Raw genomic sequence first — 27,096 nt, forward strand, 5'->3', positions numbered from 1 at the left:
CACAACTACTGTTAATCCTCCTGAGACTTTGGGGTTTATTTCCTGAAGTTCAAGTTAGCAGTTTTACTTCTAAGAAATGAAATTTCCTTGAAGTGTGCTGTGCATTGCTAATAACAGAATCTGAAAAAGAATTTAGTGCAGTGTAAGAGAAAATGTTTGAATCTGTATTTGTTTACTGGAAGCTTGTTAAAATAAGAAGGTGATAGTCCTATTTTGTTTATGTTGACAGCTGAAAGGAGTGAATCCTTTAAACAGGTCTGTAGTAAGTAATTACATATAATGTCGTAGTTGCCTAAGGTAATTCTGGTCTTAAAAAAGTTCCAAACCCCAAAGTACAACACAGATATATCTGTGTGGCACTATTCTTGCTTTGACTTGTGAATTGTATCAGCTCCTTTGGAATTTCACTAGGTTTGCTGGATTATAGAAAATCTTTCAATTTATAGGAGAAGAACAGAAGAGAAATAAGTTGTTTCTTTTCTTGCTGTAAGCAGATTTGGCTCTGTGGAAACTGGAAGCTCTGGATCAATCCCCAGAGCATTATGACTTCATCCCCTTGCTCATGCAACAACCGTATGTCCACAACAACCACTTTAGTGCATTTATCTGATGAATAGAAATAAAAGAGAATTTACTTAAAAATTGCACAGAACCAGTGAGAATGCTCAGAATATTTTACTTCTTGTCAGCTGTTTGACAATTGGGAGTATATTTTTATAATCATGACAGCTTTTAATCTGTGTTTAAGGGTTTTGATGATTTTAACCAGATATCTCAAATGGTGGTGAAAGAAGCTTGTGGTGGATTGTTTTTCATGTGAAGTCATTATTTGAATTCTGATTTTGCTACCATATGATATGCTGGGAAGTCAGTTTTAGTTTTTAAGACATCAAACAAGAGAGAATCTAAAATCTCAGAACTGTGTTTGAAGATGCTTTTCAGTGGACGTTTGTTTAAAAGCTGTGAAATAGGCTTCCTTGCTATTTTTGGCAATTTTAAATGTATTTTCAGAACTAAGAACTAACAATGGTCTGTTGTCCAAAAAATGCTACTTACAGCTTTTTTGTCTGTATCTTGCTGTCTTTTTATGATAAATATAAATGTAGTATTTGGTGTGCAATAGGGGCTTATTTGGCACTGACAGAAGTTTTTCTGTTGTATAATCAGACACTAAAGGAACATGAAAATCTCAGCTTGTCCTTGTGTAGCTGAGCCACAGTGTAACTGAGTTTCGTATGGAGTAGTTAAGCCTTCTTCATGATGGATTTCTAAAATCAGTCTAAAGCATGTGTTTCATTGTTCTTTGTCCTTTCTTTATCTATTAAAGTAACTCACTGATAATAAAACAAGTTAATGAAGTGATGGTGATTTGCTCCTGATAGCTTTGTGCAATTGTTTTTACCAGGTGATCCAATGTTGTACCAGTATGTAAGTCCGCAATATGTGCTTAAAATAACCCTAATGTAGTTTTAGAAATGTGGTAACTGCTAGAGGTTTTAGTAATCTTTTTGCACAAGACATAGCTTTTTACTTTAAGGACTTTTAAAAAATACAAATAATTGCTCTTCACATTTATTTCAGGATTACATTTAGTTTCCTGAAAGTCAATGTCTGATGGTGAGCTGTAAAGGTGTTTTGGCTTGTGGGTGTAGAATGGCTTACTCTAAAGTAGTTTGCTTTTTAAATTATTTTGTACTGAATGCAGATGGCTGTAAGCTTTACAGCAATGCAGATAAACTTGAATTTTATTGCCCTAGTCATGAAGAACATACTTATTATTGGGAGATCGAAATTTAAGCGTATAGCAGCAGCACACTGTGGTTTGTGAAGAAAGGTGGAGTAAAGGAGAGAAGAGAGTCTGAAGCTGTCAACAGGGATGTCTGGAAGCAGGCACAGTGGGAATCTCCTCTTTCTTGACTCCTTTACTCCACTTCTTCAGAGCTTTAGATTTCTGCAGAATGTATCTTGTACAGAACTTTCCTAGGTGCTCTCAGTTCTCCTCTTGCCTGGGGAGTGCTCCTTCCTCCAAGAAGTCTTTCTGTTTGTGAACTGGTAGTCATTCCAGCTGAACTCCAGGCTTTGGGAGAGCTCTGTTGATATAGAGGATTCAAGGGATGGGAGAGTTTTCCATGGCTGTTACGTACTTGTGGCAAATGTCTGTTTTGCTTGCATCTTTGTGATGAGTTCTCTTGTTGACCCTAGAGCTTATTAAGGGCTTGGGCTAGTAGACTGCCAGCAGTCTATTTAATTTTTCCATATGTATTTCCATAAAACTGCTTTCGTGATGGAAATTAATTTGACTAATGATTCAATATTACTTAGGACCCTGTAGTTAGTTGTAGTGGAAATTCTGACATAGATCACCCTTTTCCAGATGTTTTTCTGCAGAATTATGTTATCTTCTTATTCTGCTCTACAAACATCAGTTATTTCAGTTGTCACCTGTATCACTGCAACACTTGGACAGAGATACTGTAATTAAATTCTTAGATCTACTCCCTGCACATTGCTCTCAGGTTCAGGAGACAAGCTGCTCATTAAGGGCTTCCGGAATAGCAGAGAAACGAGTGAACTAGCAACAGTGTCACTGTTAGACCCCTGTGAGAACTGAAGCTTCATTAGGTGTTTTTAATTACACTGTTGAGGAGCTACATCAGGAAGATGGTAGCACCTGATCTAAAATTTTGGTGGGGATGCAGGCCAGTTTGTCTTTCTGGGTTTTAATTCTGTGGTGGTTGTTTGTATGAATGACTATTTAAATACAGAACAAAATGCTTTGGAGTTGCAGTGGCTTAACTGCCGTTTACATGTTACAGGTAGAGGAGGATGATGGTACTGAATCACAAGAGGAAGAAGAGAAGGAAGAACTGAAAAGCTATTCAAGAAGAAAAATCGTTTCCAACTGGAGCCGCTATGAGGATATAGAAAAAGAGGGACAGAATGAACATGGGGAAACCCAGAGAGGAACAGACTTCAGTGTTCTGCTTAGCTCAGCAGGTAGATATTTTGTACTCTATAGGTTACTACTGTTCTGGCTGTTGTCTGATGATAAAACAGGACCCTAGAATACCAGTCCTATCTGCCTCAGTAAGTCTGCTATTGATATATCTGTGAGTGCTCTAAGTCTCCATGTGAGCAGCTTTATAGCATACAGACTGCACGATGCTGTGGCAGATGGGGAATAAGAGAGGGCTGCTGCATTTATAGCTTCCTAGTGAAGCTAACGTATGGGTCTGAGTGTGTGCAGCATCCAGTTACTTTGGGCTTATTGACAATGAATTTCTTACTGATCTTGGTCATGTTGTTGCTTTCTGGAAAAGGTTGCTAGTATGGCTGAACAGCAAAGCAGTCGAGGTGCTTGCTGTTGTTTGACACATTTGTAATCATCATTGCACAAATGTGTGCATGAGTAGCAAAAGTTACTGTCCTTGAAAATACAGATAAGTTTTTTTCCCCCTCTTTAAAGGAGATCATAAAAGGAGTTGGTTGAGGCATAGGCTGTAGTTATTTTTTATCTATATGTGAATAGTATGGGTAGTTGCACAAAAAACCAGCTACCTACAATTATTTTAGAAGCTCTTGATATGGCATTGAGTTGGAATACCATGTAGTAAAAAGCTGCAAACAATGTATTGTAGGAGGTTTTTTTGAGCAACTTGGAAACTCTGAAATCTGAGTAATCGGATTTTTCAGCCACAGCTTGGTGAGCTGTAGCTAGAAATTATCTATGGTAAAGAAACAAGGCCCAGACCTTTCTTTTTCTGTGCCAGAATCCATTTCTAAAGTTTTACATGAACATTGCAGAATTTAGCCTAAATTGAAAGTTTTAATCATAGAATCATGAGGTATATATTGACTTTTCTGGATTGTTAAGAGTTGAGATGTCTGGTATGGTTCTCAGAGCTGGACAGGTAACATAGCCTGGAAGCAAAGTAGATAATCACAGCTGAAAATTTTTTAAATCAGAAGATCTACCCTGAGCTGCACGTTGCTATGGTGTAGCTTGTTAGAACAAACTTTAGTATCTCTAATTTTATACTTAGCCTTCAAAATCTCTTTAAAATGTTCTGATGATTAGTACTTTTGAAATGAGTATATAAGGAAATACTGCGTATTTCTACTAGTTTGTATTTTTGCTAAGTTATACTCCAATACAGTTATTACCAACCCAGTTATTTTACTCTGTAGATTCTCTGGGTGCCTACAATTAAAATAATGTTAGTTAGTATTCTTACTAGTTATTAATTCTGAATCTTTCATTTAAAGAGTGCTTTATTTTAGGATATATTGTGACTCTTCTTGACATCAAAATAAATTGAGAAGAAACAGCAACTAAATAAAGTTCTTTCTTTAAGAGGAAGAAAAAAGTACCTTCTAAACAATAATGCCAATTTCTTTTTGGAGTCACATAAAGCAGCGTGTGTTGGGGGTGTATGCATTATTTCTTTGGCTTATGTGCAAAAACAGAATTCAGTCATCTTTAGTGGTCTGAGAAAGAGGTTGCCATCTATGCTTTATTTGATAATTTTGATTTCTGTTAGCATATTGCTGAAGTTGCACACTGGATCCAATTCAATTGCAACAAGCAGTTAGGCGAGTACTGGAGGGGGAATGGAGTTACAGTGCCATTTTTAATGAATTCAAAAGCTTAGAAAGTTCTTGCAATTTACTGTTAATACGCAACAATGTAATTAATGCAGCCAGTTAAGACTCCTTTGGCAAAAGCTCAGATAAAAATAAGGTTATCCCATGTAACTTTTAAGTTCCATAATACTGAAAGCAGGGTCTTAAAGAGAGTGCTGTCCTTCAAAATGCAACTTGGATTTATTCCCAGAAAATATTCTGTTAATTGAATGAGATAGCGTAGAAAAAAATAGTTTGAAATAATATAGTAATAAATTCCTGATGCCTAAGAAACTAAAATGCCAAGCTTGGTTTTGTTTAATATTTTGTAAATGTGCTTCTGCGTGTTATTTTATAGTTAATATTAACAAAAAAAAGGCAAAATGAGAACACTAATATACTGTCATATGTGTGCCATGTTGATAATTAGCAGGATTGGAGCTTTTAAATCTAGTGCATAAACATTACTGTTTGAATTAAGAAAGTGACAGAGTTAGGGCTTTATCTGTAGTAAAGTGGGATATTTTTTTTTTTTGAGAAGGAGAGGAAGAGGTTTGCAGACATTTGCAGAGGATGATAAGTCTTAGGGTATTTTATCTTTTTTTATAACTTCTGAAGACACACTTTTTTTGTTGGTTGTGTTTTTTTTTTTTTTTTCCCTAGGCTTCTCACTGCCTCAAGCTAGTCTCTAGTGCAGCACTGATTCTGTCTTTTCAATCAAATATTTAGGCCTGACTAGTTCCAGACTCCCTTAGACTGCACCTCATCTCTCTGTTGTCAGCCTTTGCTTGCCTGCTACTTCTTCTCACTCACCCTTGCTTCTGTTGATTTTTCTTCTTGTCTGTTTTTGATTGCTGGTGGTGGGTCTTTTCTCAGACTTTTCTTTTGAGTCATTTCTCTTCCACATATATTCACTAAAATGGAGCTATATTTTTCCCTCGCAGTATCTGGTCCTGGTGGTCTCCTAATCCCCATTTCTGAGTTGTTCTGCCTGGGATTGCTTATTTGGCCTAATTTTTCTCTCATTGACTATCACATCTTCTTACATTCCTCTTAGTTTTTTTGCCTTGTCTAGTCCATCCCAGTTTATTCTTTCAAGCTTCAATTTCTAATCTCTACTACAAGCTGTTTCCTCCATCTTCACTCCACACACTCTGTCGGTGTACGTTAAATCCTACTCAGTTACCCAACGTGAAATGAGAAGCCACTGTTTTTAACTGTTGTATGGGTATTGGCATAGTTGAGGTTGAAGAAATACGCATGTGACACTTTGTTGTGTGTTGTACCTAATGCTTCTTAAATGTAGACTTCGCTTACAGTAAAAATCTGGCTCTTCACTCATAACCAGATGTTAGAGGAGACTGACTTCAATTGCCTTGCCCGTGGAGATGACATAAAGATCACTGAGGATAGACTGTTTAGTGATTGGTTGTTAAGCTCCAGCAGATCTTGCCAAAAAATACATACAAACTTGGGTTTCTAGAAGTGTGTAGCTTGGCTAAATTGGGTCAGATTTTTCACAAAATGAGCAAAATGTACCTTTCTGCTACAAAACCATTGTCCAGCCTGATTTCAAGTTACTGATTCAGGGCAGGAGAGTGGTTACAGTGTTTCAAGGCCTTTGTTTTCAGGTCCTTTTGTGGTACAAAAATGTTCCAGCCATTCCCTGACCTTTTTTTTAAAAGGTGGTGGTGAGGGGAGGGTGAGAAAAAGTCTACCTGAAGCAGACAGTTGACATGGAAGATTTCAGACTGAATAGTTAAAAAGTGGCTGAAAATAGTCTTAAGTAAAGACTGCTAGGTGGCTTTGACTGCTGATGTCACTAACCTGACAGAGCTTCTTTGCTAGGGCTTACTATATTTGTGTGTAAAGCAGTATGATAACTTTTTTTTAAAGTCTATTTGTTTCCTTTTTACCACTTTCTATTTTTTTCTGTAATTAACCTTGAATATAGCAAAGCAAACTTTTCTGTATTGCTTTTGGTGTCTAGCTGATGTAAAGTGCAAGTCCATTGTGAAGCCTTTGGGGAATATGTCTTGAATCAATTTAGTGAAAATGCTGTTGAAGCATAAAGAGCAAGAGAAGTGGAAGTGATAGGATAACATAACTTCGCTAGAAGAATCTTGCCATGTTTGAAGAGCTGTCCTCATTTTTTGACTGCTGAGGGTTAAACATCCCAAAATAGATTTCAGTTCTTCGTTAGGTTTTTGGCTGTGAATAGATGCTTTAGGTTTAAAAATATGCTTTTAAAATCTCTGTATAGACCTGATCAGAATGTATACAGGGACTGGATCACTTTCCTTTAAACACTAGCAGCCAAAAGCTGCCAACATATGTGCCTCTGTAGCAGTGTGCTGAGTTGCAGGATGTGATGATTATCAAGATGAAAAAAATATAATTTTGGACATTTATTATTTTTTTTCCATTTGGTCTTTTGGCCATGGCTGAATAATTCTGATGGTCTTAAAGGTTAAGAAAGAACTGCTGTGTAGTTCAAACAGAACTGGCAGAATAGTTTTGGTATTGTGAGAATTCGCATAATTTCTGTAGGTACCTAGAACTCAAGTACAGTAGAGAGTATGGAACAAAAATCAAAAGAGCAATCACTTTAGCATAATAGTAATGAATGGTAAATACAGGATTACTTTCTGTTCCCTAAAACTGTTTTGCTTTTTTAACCTATTGCTTTGGGGCCTGTGTTTAATTTTGATGCGTCTATTGCAATATATTGCTGCATTTTTGTCATTTTCATGGGTGATACATACATGAGAATTAACAGTGTACAGAAAGACTATTGGCTGTCTTGGAGAAGCTGAGCAGGTAAACTAGTGGAGCAAGGCTTGTGTTAAAAATGGGTGTTCCTTCAACTTTTCTATCTGTAGTATATACTGACAGAGATTTGGAGGGAAAAGAGTGATGACTGGATGAGTTTTCTTATTTCTGACGCCAATTTTATTCAAAGAAAAACAATTGCAATGGCAGGGTGCAGTTTGGGTGCTAAAAACCAATCCTTTCAGTTTTAGAATTCTAGAGAATAGCTGAAAATCTGTTTCCTTTACAGAACTGCCTAACTTGCTGTTGATTTGGATTACTGTATATATCAGGGATCTCATTTACCAGTCTTTTACTTTTCATTTTGTATGTCTGTTCTGTGAAATTATTTATGACCATAGGTCTCAACAGAACTCTCTTTTTGTAACTCTGTTTTTTGAACCACTGAGATACCTAGACTATCTAGAATTGTTGGTTATCAACTCTGAATACATTCTTACTCTGTGCAACTGAGAAGTAATTTTTCATTATCCTTTGCATGTCTTTATGACTATGTGTGGATTGGATTTGTTTTCAACTAGTGTATCTTACTTGGTCAGAAATTCAACAGATGCAGAAATTCATGTCTTTGTTGTTCATCAGGTAACATAAGCTTTGTGATAATAGGGCACTTGAACATTCCTAGCATATGTGCTCCTGAAATAAGCAGTTAAGGCTGTGTCCTTTACATGCATCTTTTCTCATGTTCTGCTTTTTTTTTGCTACCTCATTCCATAAACATTCTCTGAGCTTTCCTGACATGCTCTCCTCTGCTGTTTCTCCTTCTAGCCCCATTCTAGCACATCAGAACTTCCTTCTTTATGGTCACGTGGTAGTAGATACTGTTTCCCATCCATGGAGGCTCTTTATCCAAATGGTCTCATTTCCACTTGCAGACGTTTTAGTTGTGACAGTTATTCCCTGGGCAGTCTGTAGCTTTGGACTTGTTCATAGACCTGAGAGATACTATATATATAGTTTATATACCTGTAGGTATCTGAAAAGAATAAAAATGTAACCTTTCCCCTCCTCTCAATCCCCTCCCAAGCCAAAATAACTTTCCTGAGCAAACAGAAAAAAAACATCCATGTTAAAGATTTGCAGTAAAATCACAGGACTTGGCATCAGTGGAAGCTGATTCTCCATCTGTTCAGTGCTTCCTCCTGAACTTTTCCTAGCATTACAGAAATTCATCTTTTTTGTTCTCATCAGGCAAGCTGTCTTTTTCTTTATTTTCTGAACTAAAAATAGGAAGTGCAGGATTTTAAGTATTAATTACATTTTCTAGGGAAATGTATTTTCCTGTAACATGTAATCTTTGCTTATTATATATACTTTCATATTTGTGCCTTTTTTCCTCCTAAGTTTTATCTAAAATGTAATCAAAACTGTATGATTGAAGTATAATGTGATCTATGATTTGAATGCAGGTTTCAGTGTTTCAGAGATTTATATGCTTTACTGGAGAATTTAGCCAGAATTAGGACTGAATAGAATAAGATTCATAGACTAAAAGGGTTAAATTTTGCTCCCATTAAAATAACTGTGGTATGCTTTCTCCCATTCTTTTAGTTTTTCACACCTTGATTTCACTAATTTTTTCAAGTTCCAGATTTCTACATTTAAAAAGTTTTCTGACCAGCGTCCTTCTGTAATTTTGGGTCTTAATCCTTTGCTGCTGCTATATATTGACAGTATTTCTGCCAAAATGTGTTTACGGTTTTTTTTTTGTTATGAAATCTCGAATCAGTAAGTTTGAATGTGGAACAAATTATCTTTATTCCTCTCTTGCTGTTGTAATTTCCACTACTTGAGTTTGTAGGCTTGAGAGCTAGATAAAAATTGTCTACCCATTTGATTCACTGTTTCTTATGTTTAATCATGTCTTTTGGTTTTTATAATACCCCTAAAACCAGCTTTGACTAGGCCTCATGTTGGTCATCATGGTTCTGCCACATCATCATCTCTGATTTTCCTGCCAGTGAAATCCCCTAACCAAAACCAAATTACTCTGACTCCTGTACTCAGACAGTATGTTTAATATTCCTGTTTTCACTTTCAAAATTTAGTACGTTATTCCCACTACATTCCTGTTCACTTTCTCCTATTTTTACTTCTCTTTACTTACTTTCTGACATTCTCCCTTCCTGCAAATTTTCCTTTTAACTCCATGGACTTTGTGATTTTTCTTGTTTCGGTTTGATTGATTTTAATCTTTTCTGTCAGATTCTTTTTAGCACTTCTGATTACGAACCACTGTTAAATTACCTAAATTAGACTCAACTTTTTAGAGCAGTGTCCTGAGATGTTGTTAAATCATCTGAGTTAGGCTGTAAGCTTTATAGAGCGGAGACTTTCTTCTGCTTGCCTGTAAATTATTGGCTCTTTTCCAATGATGACATTAGTAGATATTACTTCTAAGTTAATATTCAAAGATGTTGATTGATATGGAGGAGCTGTGTTTGGTTTTAATTCTAATATTTTTGTGCTGTCTCTCAGCAGCCTACATTGAAGAAAGAAACAATAAAAATAGAAATTTTATAAAATTCCATAAAACCAGAATTTTTTGTTTATGGTAAGGATGATAGGAGAATCAGATGTAGCAGACTGGTTTAATTGCAGAAGCCAGACTTCATTTGCTATTCTTTTTCTCATAAGGGTTGATGTATTCCTGGTAACAGTTTAGAGACAAATTAACTGATAGGAACATTTCCTTGTTCATTGGTGAAGGCTCCAAAGCAGTGTAGTGACCAAACTGCACCATCAGAAGAGATCAACAGAAGCTACTGCTATTCTTTTAGCAAGATTCCCAAGAAATTTGTTCACAGGGAGCAGTGCTGTTTCTAAATGTTGGGGTTGGAGTGAAAAAAGGGCTGTGATGTAGGCAGTGCTCTAAAGGACAAAGAGTGCCTGTTTCTTCCTTAATCTCAGTTGCAGCTCCTCTTTTATTCTTATTCCATTTGTGGTGCTGAAATTCCTTTTCATGTTTGCTACTGATAGCTTGGGCTTTCCCAGTCCTTCTCCTTTTAATGCTGTCTGAGTCACACCTATTAATTTTGCCATTGTTCTGTCCCTGATCTCATTCTGTTGCTGAAGAGTTCCCAGTTCCCACATCCAACTTCCAGCCTATGCTTTCTTTTGATCCTTCCCCCACCCTATATGTTCGTACCTGTCCAAATCACATGTTGGCTTCTCATATGTTTTGTGTTCTCTTTGCTATTGTTCACTCTCAGCTCTCCTGGGAGTGGCATCTTTGGGATTTCTGGCTATTGTATAGGAAGATGGTGCTTCTGAACACTTAAGAGATTTGTTTCTTTCCCAAAGGGCTTATTTTTTGTCTAGATTTGGGTAATTTTCTTGAAGAATGTCAAAGGCATATTGAGCCTTGCCAAAGTCTTTGTTTCAAACCAAGTTTTACTAACTGTCTGTTCCAGGCTCAAGGGAACTATTCCATCCTGTTGTTGTTTCTTGTAAACCAAACCCCTCTGCATGTGTAAAATTGTGAACTAGAAATTCTGTCAATAAAAAATGTGTGCTTGAGGGACGGAATAGGGTGCGACTGGGGAGGAATTATGTTTTCTCTGGTTCTGACTCATTTTCAACCTTTTCTGGAATATGAATCAGATGACCTTCCTTTGACAGTACACACTCGTCATCTCAGTTTATAAAGCATGGTATTTCTGAATCTACTGCAGATAATTTGGATTGTGAGACTGATCATTCTGTATTTCTCTCAAGTTCTTGATTGAAAACAGCCTGTGATAATGTGGTATTTTTTTTCTTGAATATGTGCATGTGCATCCACAAGCAAAAAATGTGTCAGTGAAAAGTGTGTATCAGCTAGCTCCAAAGGGGGCAAGGTGGAAGAACTAATTCAAGATTGGAGAGCTTTAATGGGATGATATCATTCTATTGATTTTTGTGCCATAAAGGTTAGAGGCCACAATTACAGATATTTATAGCACAGAGATTTTCATTCAAGACACTTGGTTAACTTTATGCCAGGAAAATGCTGGCAGAATGGAGGTCTTGGAAAGCTAAGTATTTTAAATTGGCAGTTCAGTGTTAATAGGAGGCAAACTGGGTTAAAGTTTTCTGAGTAAATGAAGTACTAGGATTGCAAGAGTAATAGTCCCAGAGAAAAAGTACTGATTTGTACTTTTTCAGGAAAAGAGATCCTGTTTGCAGTCTGTATTGTCACCTTTCTGACGCTCAAGGAAGTTCACCAAAGTGGTTATTATAGAAAGCGCAGTTTAGGCCTGGCTTCTTTGCTGATGGTGTCATGCCAGAGTTTGTTGTGGTTTTTTTTCCCTCTAGGTGTACTTTATGTTTCTGAACATGTTAGAAGATAGAGTTCAGCATGATGACAGATGAAAAATGTTGATTGGCTTTTCTACCCTAAGATTTGCTTTGGGCTAACGCACTTCTCGACACAGAAGTAACTGTCCAGACAGCAGTTATGCTTAACTGAAGAGGCAAACAACTTTCAAAGGCAAATAACATTAAAAAAAATGTTTTGAATTTCTCATGTAGATATGTTTCTTAATGCATGTTGGTACCCTGTCTGACCCATTGAAAGACAGACTCATTCTGAAACCTGGTGTCTACATTTCACTTCACTGTATTGCTGTCTGCGCAGGGCTTTGTCACGATGTGTCTGTGCGACCAGGGGTGGACAAGAGCAGTTAGGTCAGTCTAAAGGCATTATTATTGTCCTTTATTCATTATCCATGTTTCCCACATAATACTGTGCTTCATTTTGGGGCAATAAGTCATCCATCAAATCTGGGGAAAAAAAAATCCAAAATGCAGATAGGATCCTTTGAGACAGTACTTACAGTCTGGGACTTTCAGCATTGCCAAATGTCACAGGTCTCTCTACACATTACTTCAGAGACTACGAACTTGATCTGTCTCCTGAAAAGTCAACAAATGCTGCTCCTTGTCACCTCGTGTTGTACGCAGGAAGCAAGTAGTACGTGCTGGTTAATTGTTCTGAAGTCTTTCTTAGGGCCTGGAACATTCATTCTCTCTCATTTTTTCTGCTTTGTATGTGGTTAATTTTTGTACAATTTCCCTTTACCTTCTTATCTTGAAAAGAATGCTTTTCTTTTTTGTGTGTTTTGTTAGGTTGGTTTGGTTGGTTGGTTGGTTTTGGGGTTTTGGTGGTGTTTTTTTGTTTGTTTGTTCATTTTTGTTTTAAGAAAAACAATGTATTTGCTGCACCTTTCAGGTGCCCCTTTCAGGACTACATTACACCTAGGGCAAAAACTGACAAGGAATTCTGTCCTGCACTAACTAGTCATCTTGTTTAATCTGAAGGGTCAATTCACTGTCACAACAGTGAAAATGGAAGGTGTTTGCATGTTCCTTTTCGTCTTACTGTGTCACTTATCCCTTGAAATGCAGAAAATTACTTCTCTGTAAGTGGAGAAACTGACTGTTACCCCAAGTAACAAAATACTTTAATTTGCCCCAAAAAGGGCTGGCTAACACTGCTTGTTTCAGCTGCAAAATATGGACTTGTATTGGCTTCCCCTGCTCCCATACATTAAATATCTGTACAGAAATCTGTAGCTGTTACCAATCATTGTGAATTGGCTTCATTTGATAATGTTTTTCATCTCTTAAGTAATTTTATATGTAACTATTAATTGCTTTAGCCATCTTGTCAGTCATTACTAAAATATGAATTCTGATGAAAGCAGCTATAATTTATTCTAGATTATCTCTTCCTTTTGTACATTCTGAGAAGGAACCTAGTCCACGTCTTATGTTTTGTTTCTTGAATATCTCTGCTTCTCTTGCTTCCATGGAGTGTTTAGCTTTCTTGTTACATTTCTTGTGCAGCTGTGGAGGCCTTATCAATAAAAATTTAATGAATTTGAAGTTGCTTTATATTTTACTTCTGCTCTTGATAATAAGATCATCTTGCCTCTCCTGATGAAGAAGTATGTTTGAAAGGCACTTCAGTGACTATATGGATTTGGCCTCTCACCAGATATGGGTTTAGTTGCCTGATTTGACTGCATGAATGGTGCAAAAGAGCTGGCAGGAATGTGAAATGGAACAGCTGGTGAGAAGGGAAAGATCTTGAATAATCAGGGAAACACTAGGATTGGTATTCATAGTAGTAAGGGAAGAAGCAAGAGCTCCTTTTTTGGTGATAGCATGCATGTGTATTGGATTAAATCCAGATGCCTAATTTTGATTTATCTTAATATACGTTGGCAGTTAGAATACTGACAGCAAGTAAAATTTTTTAATGCAAATAAGAGACCACAGTCTCTCTTGCTTTGAATTTTCTGTAACTCCATGTGATTCTGTCTGCCCTTCTTTTGTGTTTTTCTGTAGTTCATAATGCCTCAATAAGTGTTCACTTACTCTTGTTTTTATATATCCTCTTTCTATCACACAACTTTATTTCTCCAAGTTGTATTTGAATATGAAAAAAGAGGAGGAGGGAGAGAAAGAAGGAGGAGTAGAAATCTTTGCGAAGAGCAATCTAGTCACTTAGAGCAAAATTGCCTACAAGTATGAGATGACTAAATTAACTTGTAGAACTGTAATCTGAAAGCATCAAATCTCATGCCACTAACTTACAAGCACACTTCAGCTTGTCAAAGAAAATTGGTCTTTATAAATATCTCTGGGTAAAGTAACATTTAACTAGAGGGAAAGCGTTTTAAAGTCTCCAAAGTGTTTGATTTGGTCATGTTATCTTTGTGTTAAAAAAACAAACAAAAAAAAGCCAACACCAAAACCAAGCAACAAAACAACAACAAAAATCCCCCATGTGATTATTTGTATTTGGTGCCTGTACTTCAAATAGTTTTTCTGTATCTGTTAATCTTAACTTTAACATTTTCTTTTTGTGGTTGTTATTTATTAATAGTGGAACCCTGTAATAGTTATTAAGGGTTATCATTTTGCAAACCTTTCTACTTTTAAAGTATTGTAACATGCTACATTTTCTGCTGCTGCAGTGATTCTAGGAAACTGAGGGAGTGGACAGTGGAACCTTTCTGGGAAGCAGAACTGGAGTATGAATTAAAGACCTGTGTTTATAAACTTGTTTAATAGAGGGAAAGAGTATGGTCTAAATTTTAGCATAAATAAAAGGGGACATTTTTTAATTTAAAAAGTCTACAGAGGAGTGTAATTATTTTTACCTCACAATGCTTTAACGTTGATGACAGATGCAATAGACAATGTTTGGTTTTGTTGGTTTTGTTTTGTTTGTTTGTTGTTTGTTTTTTTTTTTTTTTCCTAAATCTCCCTGACTGGTTGTAAATTGAGATTATTTAATTCAAAAAAGACTAGTGAAGGTTGCTCTGTTACAAAAATAACTCCCTGAGCAAGCAATACTTTATGATAAAAAGCTGCTGTAATGCATTTTTGAAAATTGAAGCATTGAACAACTACACTGGCGGTGAAATTTCATCTGACTAGAATTCATTTAATAATGAAAGGAAAGTACAGTAGATAAATCCAGGGAGACTATAACATGGACAAGGTATGTTGGTGACAGGGATAGCATACACCTGTGATATCAGGAAAGATGATGTCCACATAATGGCATTAGGGATGATTTATCTGATTTACATTAGAATAGGTAAAAGAATTTTTGAGCAACCTGTTAAGGAGAATATATAGGTTTTTAAGAAAATGATTTTTTTTTTCCCTAGGGTCTTTCTGTATGCATTCTGACAGCTTGGCACTGCTAAACTTAGAATCGGTTCAATTTCCTCATCTTCTTGCAACACTTAATAATGTATAGAATTTTAATAGTTGGGTGCCACAATATTTGCCATTATTTGCTTTCAGATGTTACAGATGTAAAATACTACCAACAAACATTTTTATATTGCAGTTTCTTCACTTTTTAACTTGCAAAATGTGTGAAATAGCAAATACAATAAATCTGTTTCAGTGAGGTGTGGGACAAATTGAGGAAGTGAAACTTGCTGTTATTTCTTTCCCTAACTCAAATCCCCTGCTTGAAGAACAGTGGACCAGGTTCTCTCTCTAATAATTGTATATGAAAGGCTATCCCCAGAATAGCCAATAAAATTCATAGATTACAAAGCCAAATAAACTGTTTGTTATTGGGTGAACTTTTCTAGGTAACTTGAGCAGTCATAACAAAGTTAGTTATGCACTAGTTATGGGTTGGATTAGGGCACATCTCATAGTATGACGGCTGTCAAAAGCTATTGTCAGTCTTGGTTTAATCAATTTCAGTGTCAGAGAATTCCCCAGAGCTCTTTAAAGGTTGTCCCATTGGGCTCTTGGATTGATCCGATGTGCTGTTACCTTCACTCTTAAAAGTGTGCATTTTGATTCCCCCCTAATTCTGGATAGTCTGAGAACTGCAGAGAGTTGCAGAAAAAGCACACAAATGGTAGATTAAACTCAGTGCAGATGAAGATTAAGTGAGGTACGTGTGTGTGTGTAAACATTTTTTTAATCACATTTAAAGACATCTGAAGTGATTGTTGCTATTCATTAGTTGAAAGCAAATGAACCCTAGAAATTAGGAAAAGAACAGAGAACAAATCAGAAAACACATCATGGTGTCACTATATAAACCAGTGACATAGACATATCGTGTAACTCTAATTTGGACACCAGGGCTCCACGAGGAAGCAGAAGTACTGAAAAAGGTACATCAGGGGCAGCAGGATGACTAACAGTATTGAGGAATTTACATATGAGGCGTTGGGGATGGTATTAGTAAAGCAGAGTAGAGGTCTTTGCTCTCAAAGACTGAGATGGGTGAGAATATGCTGTCTAAAATCATGGAAGGATGGATATGGCAAATACGAAATTATTATTGTCTCTTTTGGCGCAAGAAGTAGGGAGTATTGAATGAAGCTGACTGGCAGCAAATTTGAATGAAGCTGACTTGCAGGAAATTCAAATGAAGGTATTTTCTGATGTAACTCAAATAGGGGAGTTTGTCACAGGATCTTGCGGAAGCTTAAATTTTGTGCAGGTTCAAAAAACAACTGGAAAGATCCTTTGGAGGTTATTTTGTAAATAAGACACCATCTCTGGCTCAAGAAATCCTTGAACTACAAATAGGTAGAGGCTGGCAGAATATTTCTGAGGAAGTGGCCCTGTGTGTGTGCCTGGTTCTCAGGCTTCCCTAGACTTAAACTACTGGGCACTGTTGTGGATTCACTTTTATGTATTTTTAGTATTTTCAGCAAGATTGCTGACTTCATCACTGCTTGATATATAAGTATGTAATAGCAGGGTAGCAAGTTGAATTCCTTGTAAAGCATCAGTACCACTCAGTGGGGCAGACTATATAAATGGACGCTTTTTTAATGCCTCATAATTGCAGGAACATTGAAGAAGACAAAGAATGTCTGTCTTGAATACTGAAAAAAAATGCTGTTGCGTGGAATTAGTTAGATAAATGTAGGCCCATGAGATTAACATCAGTCCTGGAAAAAAAAGAATGGAAAAGGTGATACACAATTTGGTTAATTAAGATTTAAAGTATGGAGGCAGGCCTTGTTGGACCTAAAAGTTTGTTAAGGGCCAGCAGCCTCACAAATAAAAGAGAGGGGTGAGCTGAACATTTACAAGTCAAGGCTGCAAAGCAGCAGGTTTAGAGTTACCAGGAGCACACAGTTATGTCTGCTGTAACAAAGCTTTCTTCTATGCCGATGCCGCTTTGGCATATCAGGCCCCTTCACAGAGCAGTTTGTATCTGCCATAAATATATATAAGCCGTTGTGCTTTTGTTTTAAGCCAGAGTTCATATGCTAGAGAACTGAGTGTCTGTCACTCTGCATTCTCTCCTGTAGCTGTAAACTGGTTTTGCCTGACCTGTCTCTGCCTGTTTATTTAATGACAAAGGATATGAATGTAACTAATATTGGTCAGTTTGGATTTCTGGAATATACTTCTTTACGTGTGGTTTGTAATACTACATATTACCTGAATGTATTTACAGTGCAAATGGTCCTGAGGTGTTTTAGAGCCTTTTTTTCCTGTTACAGTGACTTTTGGAGGTGGGGGATTATTTAATGAAAGGGCTTGAGAGAGATGCAAATGGCTGTTGTGAATTTTGTGTTTGTAGAATCATAGAATAGTTAGGGTTGGAAAGGACCTTAAGATCATCTAGTTCCAACCCCCCTCCCATGGGCAGGGACACCTCACAGTAAACCATCTCACCCAAGACTTTGTCCAACCTGGTCTTGAACACTGCCAGGGATGGAGCATTCACAACCTCACTGGGCAACCCATTCCAGTGCCTCACCACCCTAACAGGAAAGAATTTCCTCCTTATATCCAACCTAAACTTCCCCTGTTTAAGTTTGAATCCATTACCCCTTGTCCTATCACTACAGTCCCTAATGAAGAGTCCCTCCCCAGCATCCCTATAGGCCCCCTTCAGATACTGGAAGGCTGCTATGAGGTCTCCACGCAGCCTTCTCTTCTCCAGGCTGAACAGCCCCAACTTTCTCAGCCTGTCTTCATATGGGAGGCGCTCCAGTCCCCTGATCATCCTGGCCCTCCTCTGGACTTTTTCCAACAGTTCCATGTCCTTTTTATGTTGAGGACACCAGAACTGCACACAATACTCCAGGTGAGGTCTCACAAGAGCAGAGTAGAGGGGCAGGATTGCCTCCTTCGACCTGCTGGTCACGCTCCTTTTGATGCAGCCCAGGATATGGTTGGCGTTCTGGGCTGTGAGCGCACGCTGCCGGCTCATGTTCACGTTCTCATTGACCAGCACCCCCAAGTCCTTCTCCGCAGGGCTGCTCATCTAATTCAAGGTGAATGGACATATTAGGGCAGTGATTTAACTATAGGAGCAGAAATTGTGGATTACACTCCTTGCTTTTTCTACTAGGTTATGTAAGTTATATATCTTAACAAAGAGGTAGAAGTTTAGGAGTACCTTATGTTTTACCTGTATGCATGATAGTCTTGAGGAGATGTGGAAGTGAATGGAAAAGATAGATCAACAGTTTAGGAATATGTATACTTACAAGTTATGTGCTGCTACTTGTTGATTTCTTTTAGCTATAACCGCCCAAAAGAGGCAGTTGGACTTACTGTCTGTGTTTTGTCTGCGTAATTTCTAAAAGGTTTATTAAATCATGCTATGCCACTTAATGTTTGTTACCTGCTGAATTAGTTGGGAAGTGGTCCCATTTGTATGTACTGTTTGTGCTGTTTTGCTGAGCAGATGTACTCTCTTTTGGCAATCGACTGTAGTTATTTTGTGATGTGGTTTACCCATTTCATGTAGACAAGCAACTTAATACAGAGAGGAAATGAAAAGATATACTTCTCAGATGCCTAGTGATCCTTGAACAACTGATTATGATAAAGGTGGATAATAAATACTGACTCACTGCTTTCAGGTGAGGTGATTTTACATAATTACACATTTTGGAAGACATTCTGTGATGTATTTATTTCTGGTTGTGCAGAAGTTTAGATTTTGGAACCTCATTATGAACTGTTCATTTATGTCTATGCATCTGAATTCTTTGAAGATAAGTGAGAGAAATCATGCACTTAAAAATAACACTTATCTTGATGACTTAAGAGATTAATGAAAACATCTGAAAAAAAATCTACTTTTAAAAAATATTACATAGTTGTAAGCAGTCTTTTAAAAACGTTAGCTGTATCCAGTTCTCCTTCCTACAGTCAAGCCTTCCACTTGTTCTTAGGCTTCTCGTATTTGAAACAGCTTAAAAGTTTTAACTGCAATTCTCAGTTTAGAATTTTTTTAAACACTAAGTTTTGAGTAAGCTTTTTGAGACCCTCATTGAATAATAACCTGATTTTTCTTAAACAGGCATGTTGGCTAGCTGTTTTGAGGGGATTTTTTTTTGTTTTTTTTTAAAGCCCTGATAAATAATACCTTTTCAATAGAGGTGGCAAAAAACTCACACCCAACATCCAAGGTCAGAAAACTTCACCAGTGTGAGAGCAGTAACTGCAGAATCAAAACTTGAATTACAATTATTTTCCTCTTTCTTTTACTTCCAACTCTGAACTAGATTGCACAGATACACAGCAGTCTTCTGAAATTAACTGACAAAAGATATATTACATCTGCTGCTTGTTAGAAATGTTAATCGAATTGTAATAGGTTTTGATGGTTCAAGTTATGGCAGTCTTGAACTGGTGCCATTGAAACTTATGGCCGTATTGTTTTGTTTTGCATTGTACAGAACCCACTTAACAGATGATTTTTTTTTTCCCTGAGATGTTAGGTGAAAGACAAAAGTATCAGTGCATGTTGTTATAAGAGCAGTGAGGAGGCAGGAAGAATTCTTACTGGGTCAGTATAATATGTGAAGTGAGGCAAAGGAAAATAAGATTGAGAGGTGTTTGAGCATTTGTGAAGAGAACAGTTGGAGATACTTAGTAAAGAAAAAGACAGAAACTGGGGAGATGTAGAGCGTGCTGGAACCTGTCAGCAACAAAATGGCTGAGTGGCTAGGTACGCCATCAAAAATTCTCATTAAGTTCTTATCAAATACAGCAAGTGGGAAAGTGGAAAAGGGTTAGAATAATGGAAAAATCTTTCCCATTTTAAGCAGAAGACTTAAGCATGAAACTTTAGAAACTACGGAACGCGTTGTGTGTCAAGTCACCCTCCCCTCCATCCCTTCCCCCTAGTCGTGGCAGTCAATAGTGGGATCTTGTAGGAGGAATTTCAAATATAAAAAGTATTCTGCAGTTATATGCACAAGATGACCCCTTTCCTGTGGAAGTTTTTTCACACATTTTTCCTGGTAGGAGTCCCATTATTTTGGGAGTATGTTGTTGACTCTTGATGTGAGACAAGGGTTAGCATAGTATCAACTTCTTGTTTTTTAGTCTCATGATATTCTGTTAGTCTTTGGCAAGTAAGTTTAACCTGCTAGCATTTGGTGGAATTCATAAATCCTTTCTTTGTTCATAAGTGAAGGGTTCAAAAGAGGTGTTTATGAATGGCAAATTTGTCCTTAGCAAGCATCAGGCGAGAGAGATTATTTTAGTGCGTTAGCAGAACATAAAAAGAAGGGGAAAAGGAAAAAAAAAAAAGAAGGAAAAAGGATTGCTAGATACATTAAATGAGAAAGATGTGCTAAATAAAAATGAGGGAAGTGAGACAGACGTAGAGGAAAGCTATTTAAAATGATGCTGGAAAAAGAAATACTGTGTCTTAGTAAACAAAAAATGGTGTGAAATCAGTAAAAGTAAAAGCAAAGATGTAGGTTTTCAAAGTTAATATTACATGCAAAATTGATCAATATGATACTATAAAATGGTGTTTTAAACAGTACATGACTATGCTTTTTCTGTTTCAAGGGCTGTGGGGTATTTAGTGTGTGTGAGCACAGGCATTTTTCAAGTTACTTTTATATTATTTTTCAAGTCCTGTTAGATGTTAGAGTCTCATTCTAAAATGTTTTGCATGTTACTTCATGTAGAATTCACATCTATGTGGCTTATGTAGTGGATATTCCGAGTGAGTGAAATAACTGAGATGACCTGCACCTTTTATTTTATAGTTTTACTGGGGCACTGGTGTCCAGTCGTCTCATTGAAACTCTGTACACAGTACTTCAGGGTGTATTAACATTGATGCTGTTTCCTTAGTGTACTGTAGTTTATTTTTCAGAAATAACTAATCAACACTTTTAGCTTTGTTTAATATCCTTTTATATAAACAAAAATTCATTGTCCTATAATAAAAAATATCCTTTTACTGCTGCGGTGCAAAATGTTCTTTGCTTTGCCAGATTAAATAGGTGATGAAGTATAGTAAATGTGTTTTAGTAATATTAACAGATGCATGCCTTTTTATTCCTTTATACTTTTCTTAAACAGCCATGATTGGAAATAGGTATTAAAAATACTTTGAAGGATTTAAGTCTTAGGAAGTATTTCAGTGTAAGTCGAGAGAGAAAGCATTTAATGATTTTCCTTTGAATAACCTTAATATCAACAGAGAGCTACTATTTTAACAGCATAGGAAATCTAAGAACATAAAATATTAGTCATAGAAGGATTTAAACTTCAGTATCATTATAAAGAAATTTAAATTCATTGAGTTATTGTCCAGACATTAAAGTATATATAGATGTGATAAAAAATTGAAGCAGAATATGAAATAAAAACTTACCTAGAAGATACTTGATTGAAGCTTTATCTATGCTCTGTCAGAATATACTGAGACTCACTCAGAAGATAGGAAGCATTTTTCTATTTGAAATGCATTGTGCACTCTTGTCTTGTGATTTCTTTTTCCACAGCGTCTTGTTATTCACTGCTGCTTCGTCTTGTGGTATTGGTTGTTAGTAGTTTATTTCCAGGTATCTCCAATATCAGATTTCTTCCATATTCAGTGTTTGTGTATATTCTGCCCTAATCGGGTAACAGAAAAAGAACCTGTGAACTTTGTATTTTTCCTCCTGCCCCGACCCACACCCCCCCCCCACAAAAAAAAAAGGAAAAAACAAACAAAAGGTAAATGCACTGACCCCAGTTAACTCAAGTATTCGGCACCTATTTAGAAAAAAAAAATCGTGAAGAATTAGCATCCAGTAAATTCCATCTGTTTTCTGTAGATATTCCAAAACTGAAAAGTTATTTTCCTACACATTTAGGTAGCCTCCAAGTTTTAGATTTTTGTAGGAAATATGCAGGAAGGATCAGTAGACATCAGGTCTTAACTTTTAACCCATGCAACATTATTCTCTGAAGAATGATGAAGGTCTGTCTCTCTCAGATCCTTATGCTTCTGTCAGACACAGATGTGAAATGCTGATTTAGAACAGAGGGAGGAAAAAAAAATCCCGAAGGGTGTAGTGTTTTGTCATCTCTCAGGACAGTGCGCACGCATGGCATCAATGAATAGCAGATAAGAGATATTCAAACCAGTCACTAAATTGACAGGATGACGCTTTCGTACATAATAGACCCATTAATTATTTCTTCTGATGGACAGCAGTGTCTACTAGAAGAAGAAAGCAGCAGATGATAATACTAGGTTTGATAGGTGCTCTGTGTTTGAACAGCTTGTCATCAAGAAATGAATCCAGGAAAAAAATGCTGGTTTAGGATATAATTAGATAAAACGGACCAGAGTTGTTTTGACATGGTAGATGTTATACATAGGGTTAAAAACTCCATTCAGGTTAACGTCTATTCATAGCTTGCTTTTTACCAAAAAAGATGTTCCAGAAGATTTACTTTAAAAATCGTGGATTGTGCTTTGCTTCATGTAGCCTTTCACTGGGGGAACCTGGCTGTAGTCTTATGGTTTTTCATTTATACTTTAAGATGCTGATTAAGCCTACGCATTCATGGGTGTTTTATCTTTTTTCTTTTTTTCTTTTATTTCTTTTTTTTCCCTGCAAAAAGAAACCTTAATGTTTTAAAAATCTTTTTCAAAGGACTCTGTGTATGAAGATGATGTTCAAACTCATTATACATTTTGTATGAAACAAAGGCTTTCTGACTCACAAATCCATTTCTAATTAATTTTAGAAATTTAAATAGTCTGATTTAATGTTAATTAGCTGCTCTCTTGAGGTTAATATGTAGGAAATAATACACATTAGAAAACCAACTTTAGTGTAGCATAAGTCCTTCATAAATCTGTCCTAAAATATGATGGGTAAAATCTTCATTCACTGTACTGATGTTGTTAGGGGCAACATGTGCTGATTGTGGGGAGAAAAATGAAACATTTGGAACTTTTCCTTAGAATATAGTTTCCTTCTTTTTTCCCCCCATTAGAATCATATTTACTGCAGCTTTTCTTTTTAATTTATGGACAAGAAAATCTTTACAATAATTTTTTTATTTTGTTTTGTTTTCTTGGTTTTGCCCTCTGTATGTTGAAGGTCAAGAAGAGATAAAATGATGACAGAAAGAAAATAGTGTAATTTACTTTAGAACTGGGGTGAAACATGAACCAAAAAAATGGTGGGATAAGGAGCTACTTCTACAGGTTTGTACTGGTTTGTTGTAATTATGAAGAACCTCTCTCAAAATTTGCCCTTGTCTTCTTTCATTGAAAGAGCAAAGATACTTTCATTTTTCCTTATTATAAAACAATGGAGAGCATCTGGATAAGCTTTTTTGATTTATAGCATCAATAATGATGAGCAGAGTTATGCATTTATATCACATCAAATAAGTTTGGGGATATTTGGCCTCTAGTTGGCATCCTAAATAGCTCCAGACCAAATCCAAGCCTAGTAGCATATGATGGCTGTAACTTTAAATCCAAATTGTCAATGTTGTCTCTTTAGATAATGAGTTGAGTTGCCAAGGATACAATGGGTACATGATGTAAAGTCCATGCTGAAAGTACTGAATAAGGCATACTTTCTGAAATAATATTAACACTTCTGTCTCATGATTCCTGTCCTCAAGCATACAATGCATATCTGGAGTTGGTAGCCTAGCTTGAACTGAAAGTGTCCTAAATTTATTAAGATATTTCATAACGGTGCTGATTCTCACGAAGCCCTTCGAAGTAATTGGAGTCTGACAAGACACAATCTTCCTGTTTGCTGCAATAAGATATCTGTATACAATTTGTATTCTCAAATAATCTTTTGGGAGATAAAGAGCAAACAGTAGTCCCAGTCTGCTTCTGCCTTGCAAATCCCCAAATAGGGCACTTGAATATCTACTCTGTGATTATCCCCAAAAGAAGTCCTGAAGCATAAAATGGAGAGTTTTTTAATACACGCATTTGTGCAAGCGCACACATATAGGTACTTGTATAAACCCCACTTTTCCCCCCTCTTTAGAACTGGATAAGCTGAGCTATTTGTGTGTTAGTATCAAAAGTATTCTGCAGTCTCAAGCTTGGAGATGAGACTAAACTTGGATAAAGCAGCACCTTAAAGTTAGGGGATGACAGCAATCCTGACATCTTTCTGTGCAACTTCAGTTGAAGATAAGGCGATGGCTGGTGTTAATTCAAAATCTGAAGACAATGCTGTTTAAAATTTTCAACCTTGAATGTAACACAGAGAAGAGGAAATGAATTTTTAGCATGGTGTTCTGAAAATCTTTTCTGGTTGGTCAAGATACAACAGGAATAAGCTGTATAGATACAAGCTGCATATATAAAGGTGATAATATCTCTAGTGTTGAAAGTTGCTGGTATACCTGAAGTAGCAAAGGGTTCAAGCATGTACAACTATGAACTCTGTAGGTCCTATAGTCTGTTTTGTGACTGGATATCTACAATGTGACAATGATGTTAATTCTTGTAGAGTCTGGTTGTCTTGCACTCACAAAATTATGTGATAAGGGATTCCATATCTGTATATAACATCAGTTGGCATGAAGTTCTCATACTTTTAACCCAGGGGTAAGGAATACATCCCTCTGCTTTGTTTCATTTGATTCACAGACCCGTTGGATGGGGCTTTGAGCAACCTGGTTGGGTGTCAGGTATTCCTGACCATGGGAGGGGGTTGGCCTAGAAGATCTTTAAAGGTCCCTTCCAACCCAAACTATGCAACACTATGTTGTTTTATGCACTATTTTCTGATAACAGGTTAATTTGTAGTGATGAAAATGTCCTTTAGTTCTTGGACAGACTTCTGTTTCAATTCCCTGTTTTTTGGATGGTTATTATGCACCTACATGTTATAGCTACAAACCTCAAAATAACTACTGTGTAGCTTTGGCTAACAATGTATTGTAAGTCTGCGCCTGAAAATGAGATCTAGGGTGAATCATGCACCTTCCTGTTTTAAGAAGTCTGCTTTCTCAAAGTTGCATAAGAAGTGAGAACAGAAGGCAGCTTTCTTTAAAAATGCTTTAAGTTTTAAGTGCATGAGCATTCAAGGTGAAAGCTCACTGAAATTTCATTGCAGTCTCAGTGGGATTTGATATTTACAGTATCAAAGCTGATAGCTTTGCCAATAGTATTAAACCATGTACTACTGTCTATGTTAGTCCATTCATGATTAATAATTATGGATTCTTCAAATCTAAAAGGCCAAGAGTTACCCCTGCTGTATGAAAGTAATTTGTCAAATATATCAGGGAAAAACATTCTTCTAGTAAAACTGAATGATCAGTAAAGCTACATCTCAGTGAAATGTTTCTACAGATTAGAAATGTGTGTGGTAACCACTAATGTTAGAACGTGAACAAATTTGAGAAAAAACTACCAAACACAAAAAAACCAAACAAACCCCGTAGTGGTAGAGAGCGCTTCTAAACATTTTTCCGTTTGAGAATTTTACAAAGCAGTTATCATTTATCACTATCAAACAGTTACACGCACGGAAATCCCAGTTTCAGCTTTTTTATGAATGTTGTTATTCAGCTTTTATAGATCTGCATGATTACCCGCTTCAAGTGAGTTGATAACTGCAGTGGTCGGTTTTCAGAGAAAAGCAGTGTGTATTTATCTGAATTTTAAAATTGCTGAAGAGCTAATGTTCTGAAGAAAACATCATTGTTACTGCTGCTGCTTTTGTTGCCTGCAAGTAGTTCCTGCTTTTGTGAACAAAATTATTTTCCTACTTACTCTTCAGACTTATTTTTGGGGCGTTATGCTTCTGTGTGTATTGTTGTGACCTCAGATCAATAATTATTTGTTATTGCAGATTAAATAATTCAGGTTTATTATTGGAATGTGTGATTATCTTTCAGCTAAAGTAATCTGCAAGCCATCATTTTCAGTGATCAATACAGAATACATTGTATGATTCTTAAAAAAAAACACAGATCAAACAAAAACAAACCCCAAAACAAAATCACAAATCCCCAAGCCCATAAATGACTATATAAATGAAACTAGTCTTCAGTTTTAAAATTTTGAAATCAATCAGATGACTAATACTGAGTAATTTGTGACCTAAAAATGTGACAGCCTGAATCTTACAATTATTTTGAATTTAAAAGGAAGATCTGCTGGCTCTCAATGAAAATACAGATAGTTTGTAATTTCTTGAGATATGACCATTTCTCATAAAATGAGTTTTTCCTATAGTCTGAAAACTGGTGTAGGACAGCAAACTCAAAAGAGAAATGGATTGAGATAGCTTAGAATTTTTTTGTTACCTAGGAAATGAGTTAAGTACTTAGCACAACTCTTATCATGTCAGACATCTGAGGGCTTTTGTGTTTTCTAGATTTTAGTTATGGCAGTCAAGTTTAGACTTCAGAGTAAGTGGCTTTAATAGAAAATCCTTTGAGAGGAAAGACAATTTATTTTTTACTTTTCCAGTGGAAGTATTGCTAGTAAGTGCATTTGGACAGAATGCTTTAATAAAAATGTATAATGATAATTCAACATTATTTCTAGGACTGTTTCTACTAACATTTTGTTGAAAATTTATATTCAAAAAGAGCCCTGTAATTAAACTGCACATTTTTTTAATTTTTTTCTTCTTTTAAGAAAAATAACTGGCATGCTGGCACAGGTTTTATGTAATTTGTTTTATAAATTATACTTTGTACATTTGTGTGTATTAAAATGAGGCTTTCTTGATATGTTTTTTCCCCCATTATTTTAATATTGGAAATAGAAATGCCCAAAGATTTCTGCTTCTGACTAACACAGTAGTAGGAAAGATAAGCAATGGCTGTTTCATTAAATATGAGCTTCAATTATATTTTAATCATGTTTTAATTAATGGTTCCGTA

General features: G+C 36.3%; 2 protein-coding genes across 2 annotated transcripts in view; one reads left to right on the forward strand and one right to left on the reverse strand.

The window, feature by feature from the left end:
* CHRM5 (cholinergic receptor muscarinic 5) overlaps window positions 1-22,304 on the reverse strand; it is a 46,499-nt gene extending 24,195 nt beyond the window's left edge. The window contains exons 1-2 of the mRNA XM_061463378.1: window positions 21,948-22,304; window positions 21,590-21,831 (exon numbers count right to left, since the gene is read on the reverse strand). The gene's annotated coding sequence lies outside the window, so the exon portion shown is untranslated. The remainder of the gene's footprint in view (window positions 1-21,589; window positions 21,832-21,947) is intronic.
* AVEN (apoptosis and caspase activation inhibitor) overlaps window positions 1-27,096 on the forward strand; it is a 97,349-nt gene that overhangs the window by 18,723 nt on the left and 51,530 nt on the right. The window contains exon 2 of the mRNA XM_061463379.1: window positions 2,817-2,997. Coding sequence (XP_061319363.1) covers window positions 2,817-2,997 — 181 coding nt within the window. The remainder of the gene's footprint in view (window positions 1-2,816; window positions 2,998-27,096) is intronic.

Source organism: Pezoporus flaviventris, unplaced genomic scaffold (genome assembly GCF_033815535.1).
Source record: "Pezoporus flaviventris isolate CSIRO_AGI_PZ_B2104156 unplaced genomic scaffold, CSIRO_AGI_Pfla_v1 ptg000036l, whole genome shotgun sequence".
In the NCBI taxonomy this organism is placed as follows: Eukaryota; Metazoa; Chordata; class Aves; order Psittaciformes; family Psittacidae; genus Pezoporus; species Pezoporus flaviventris.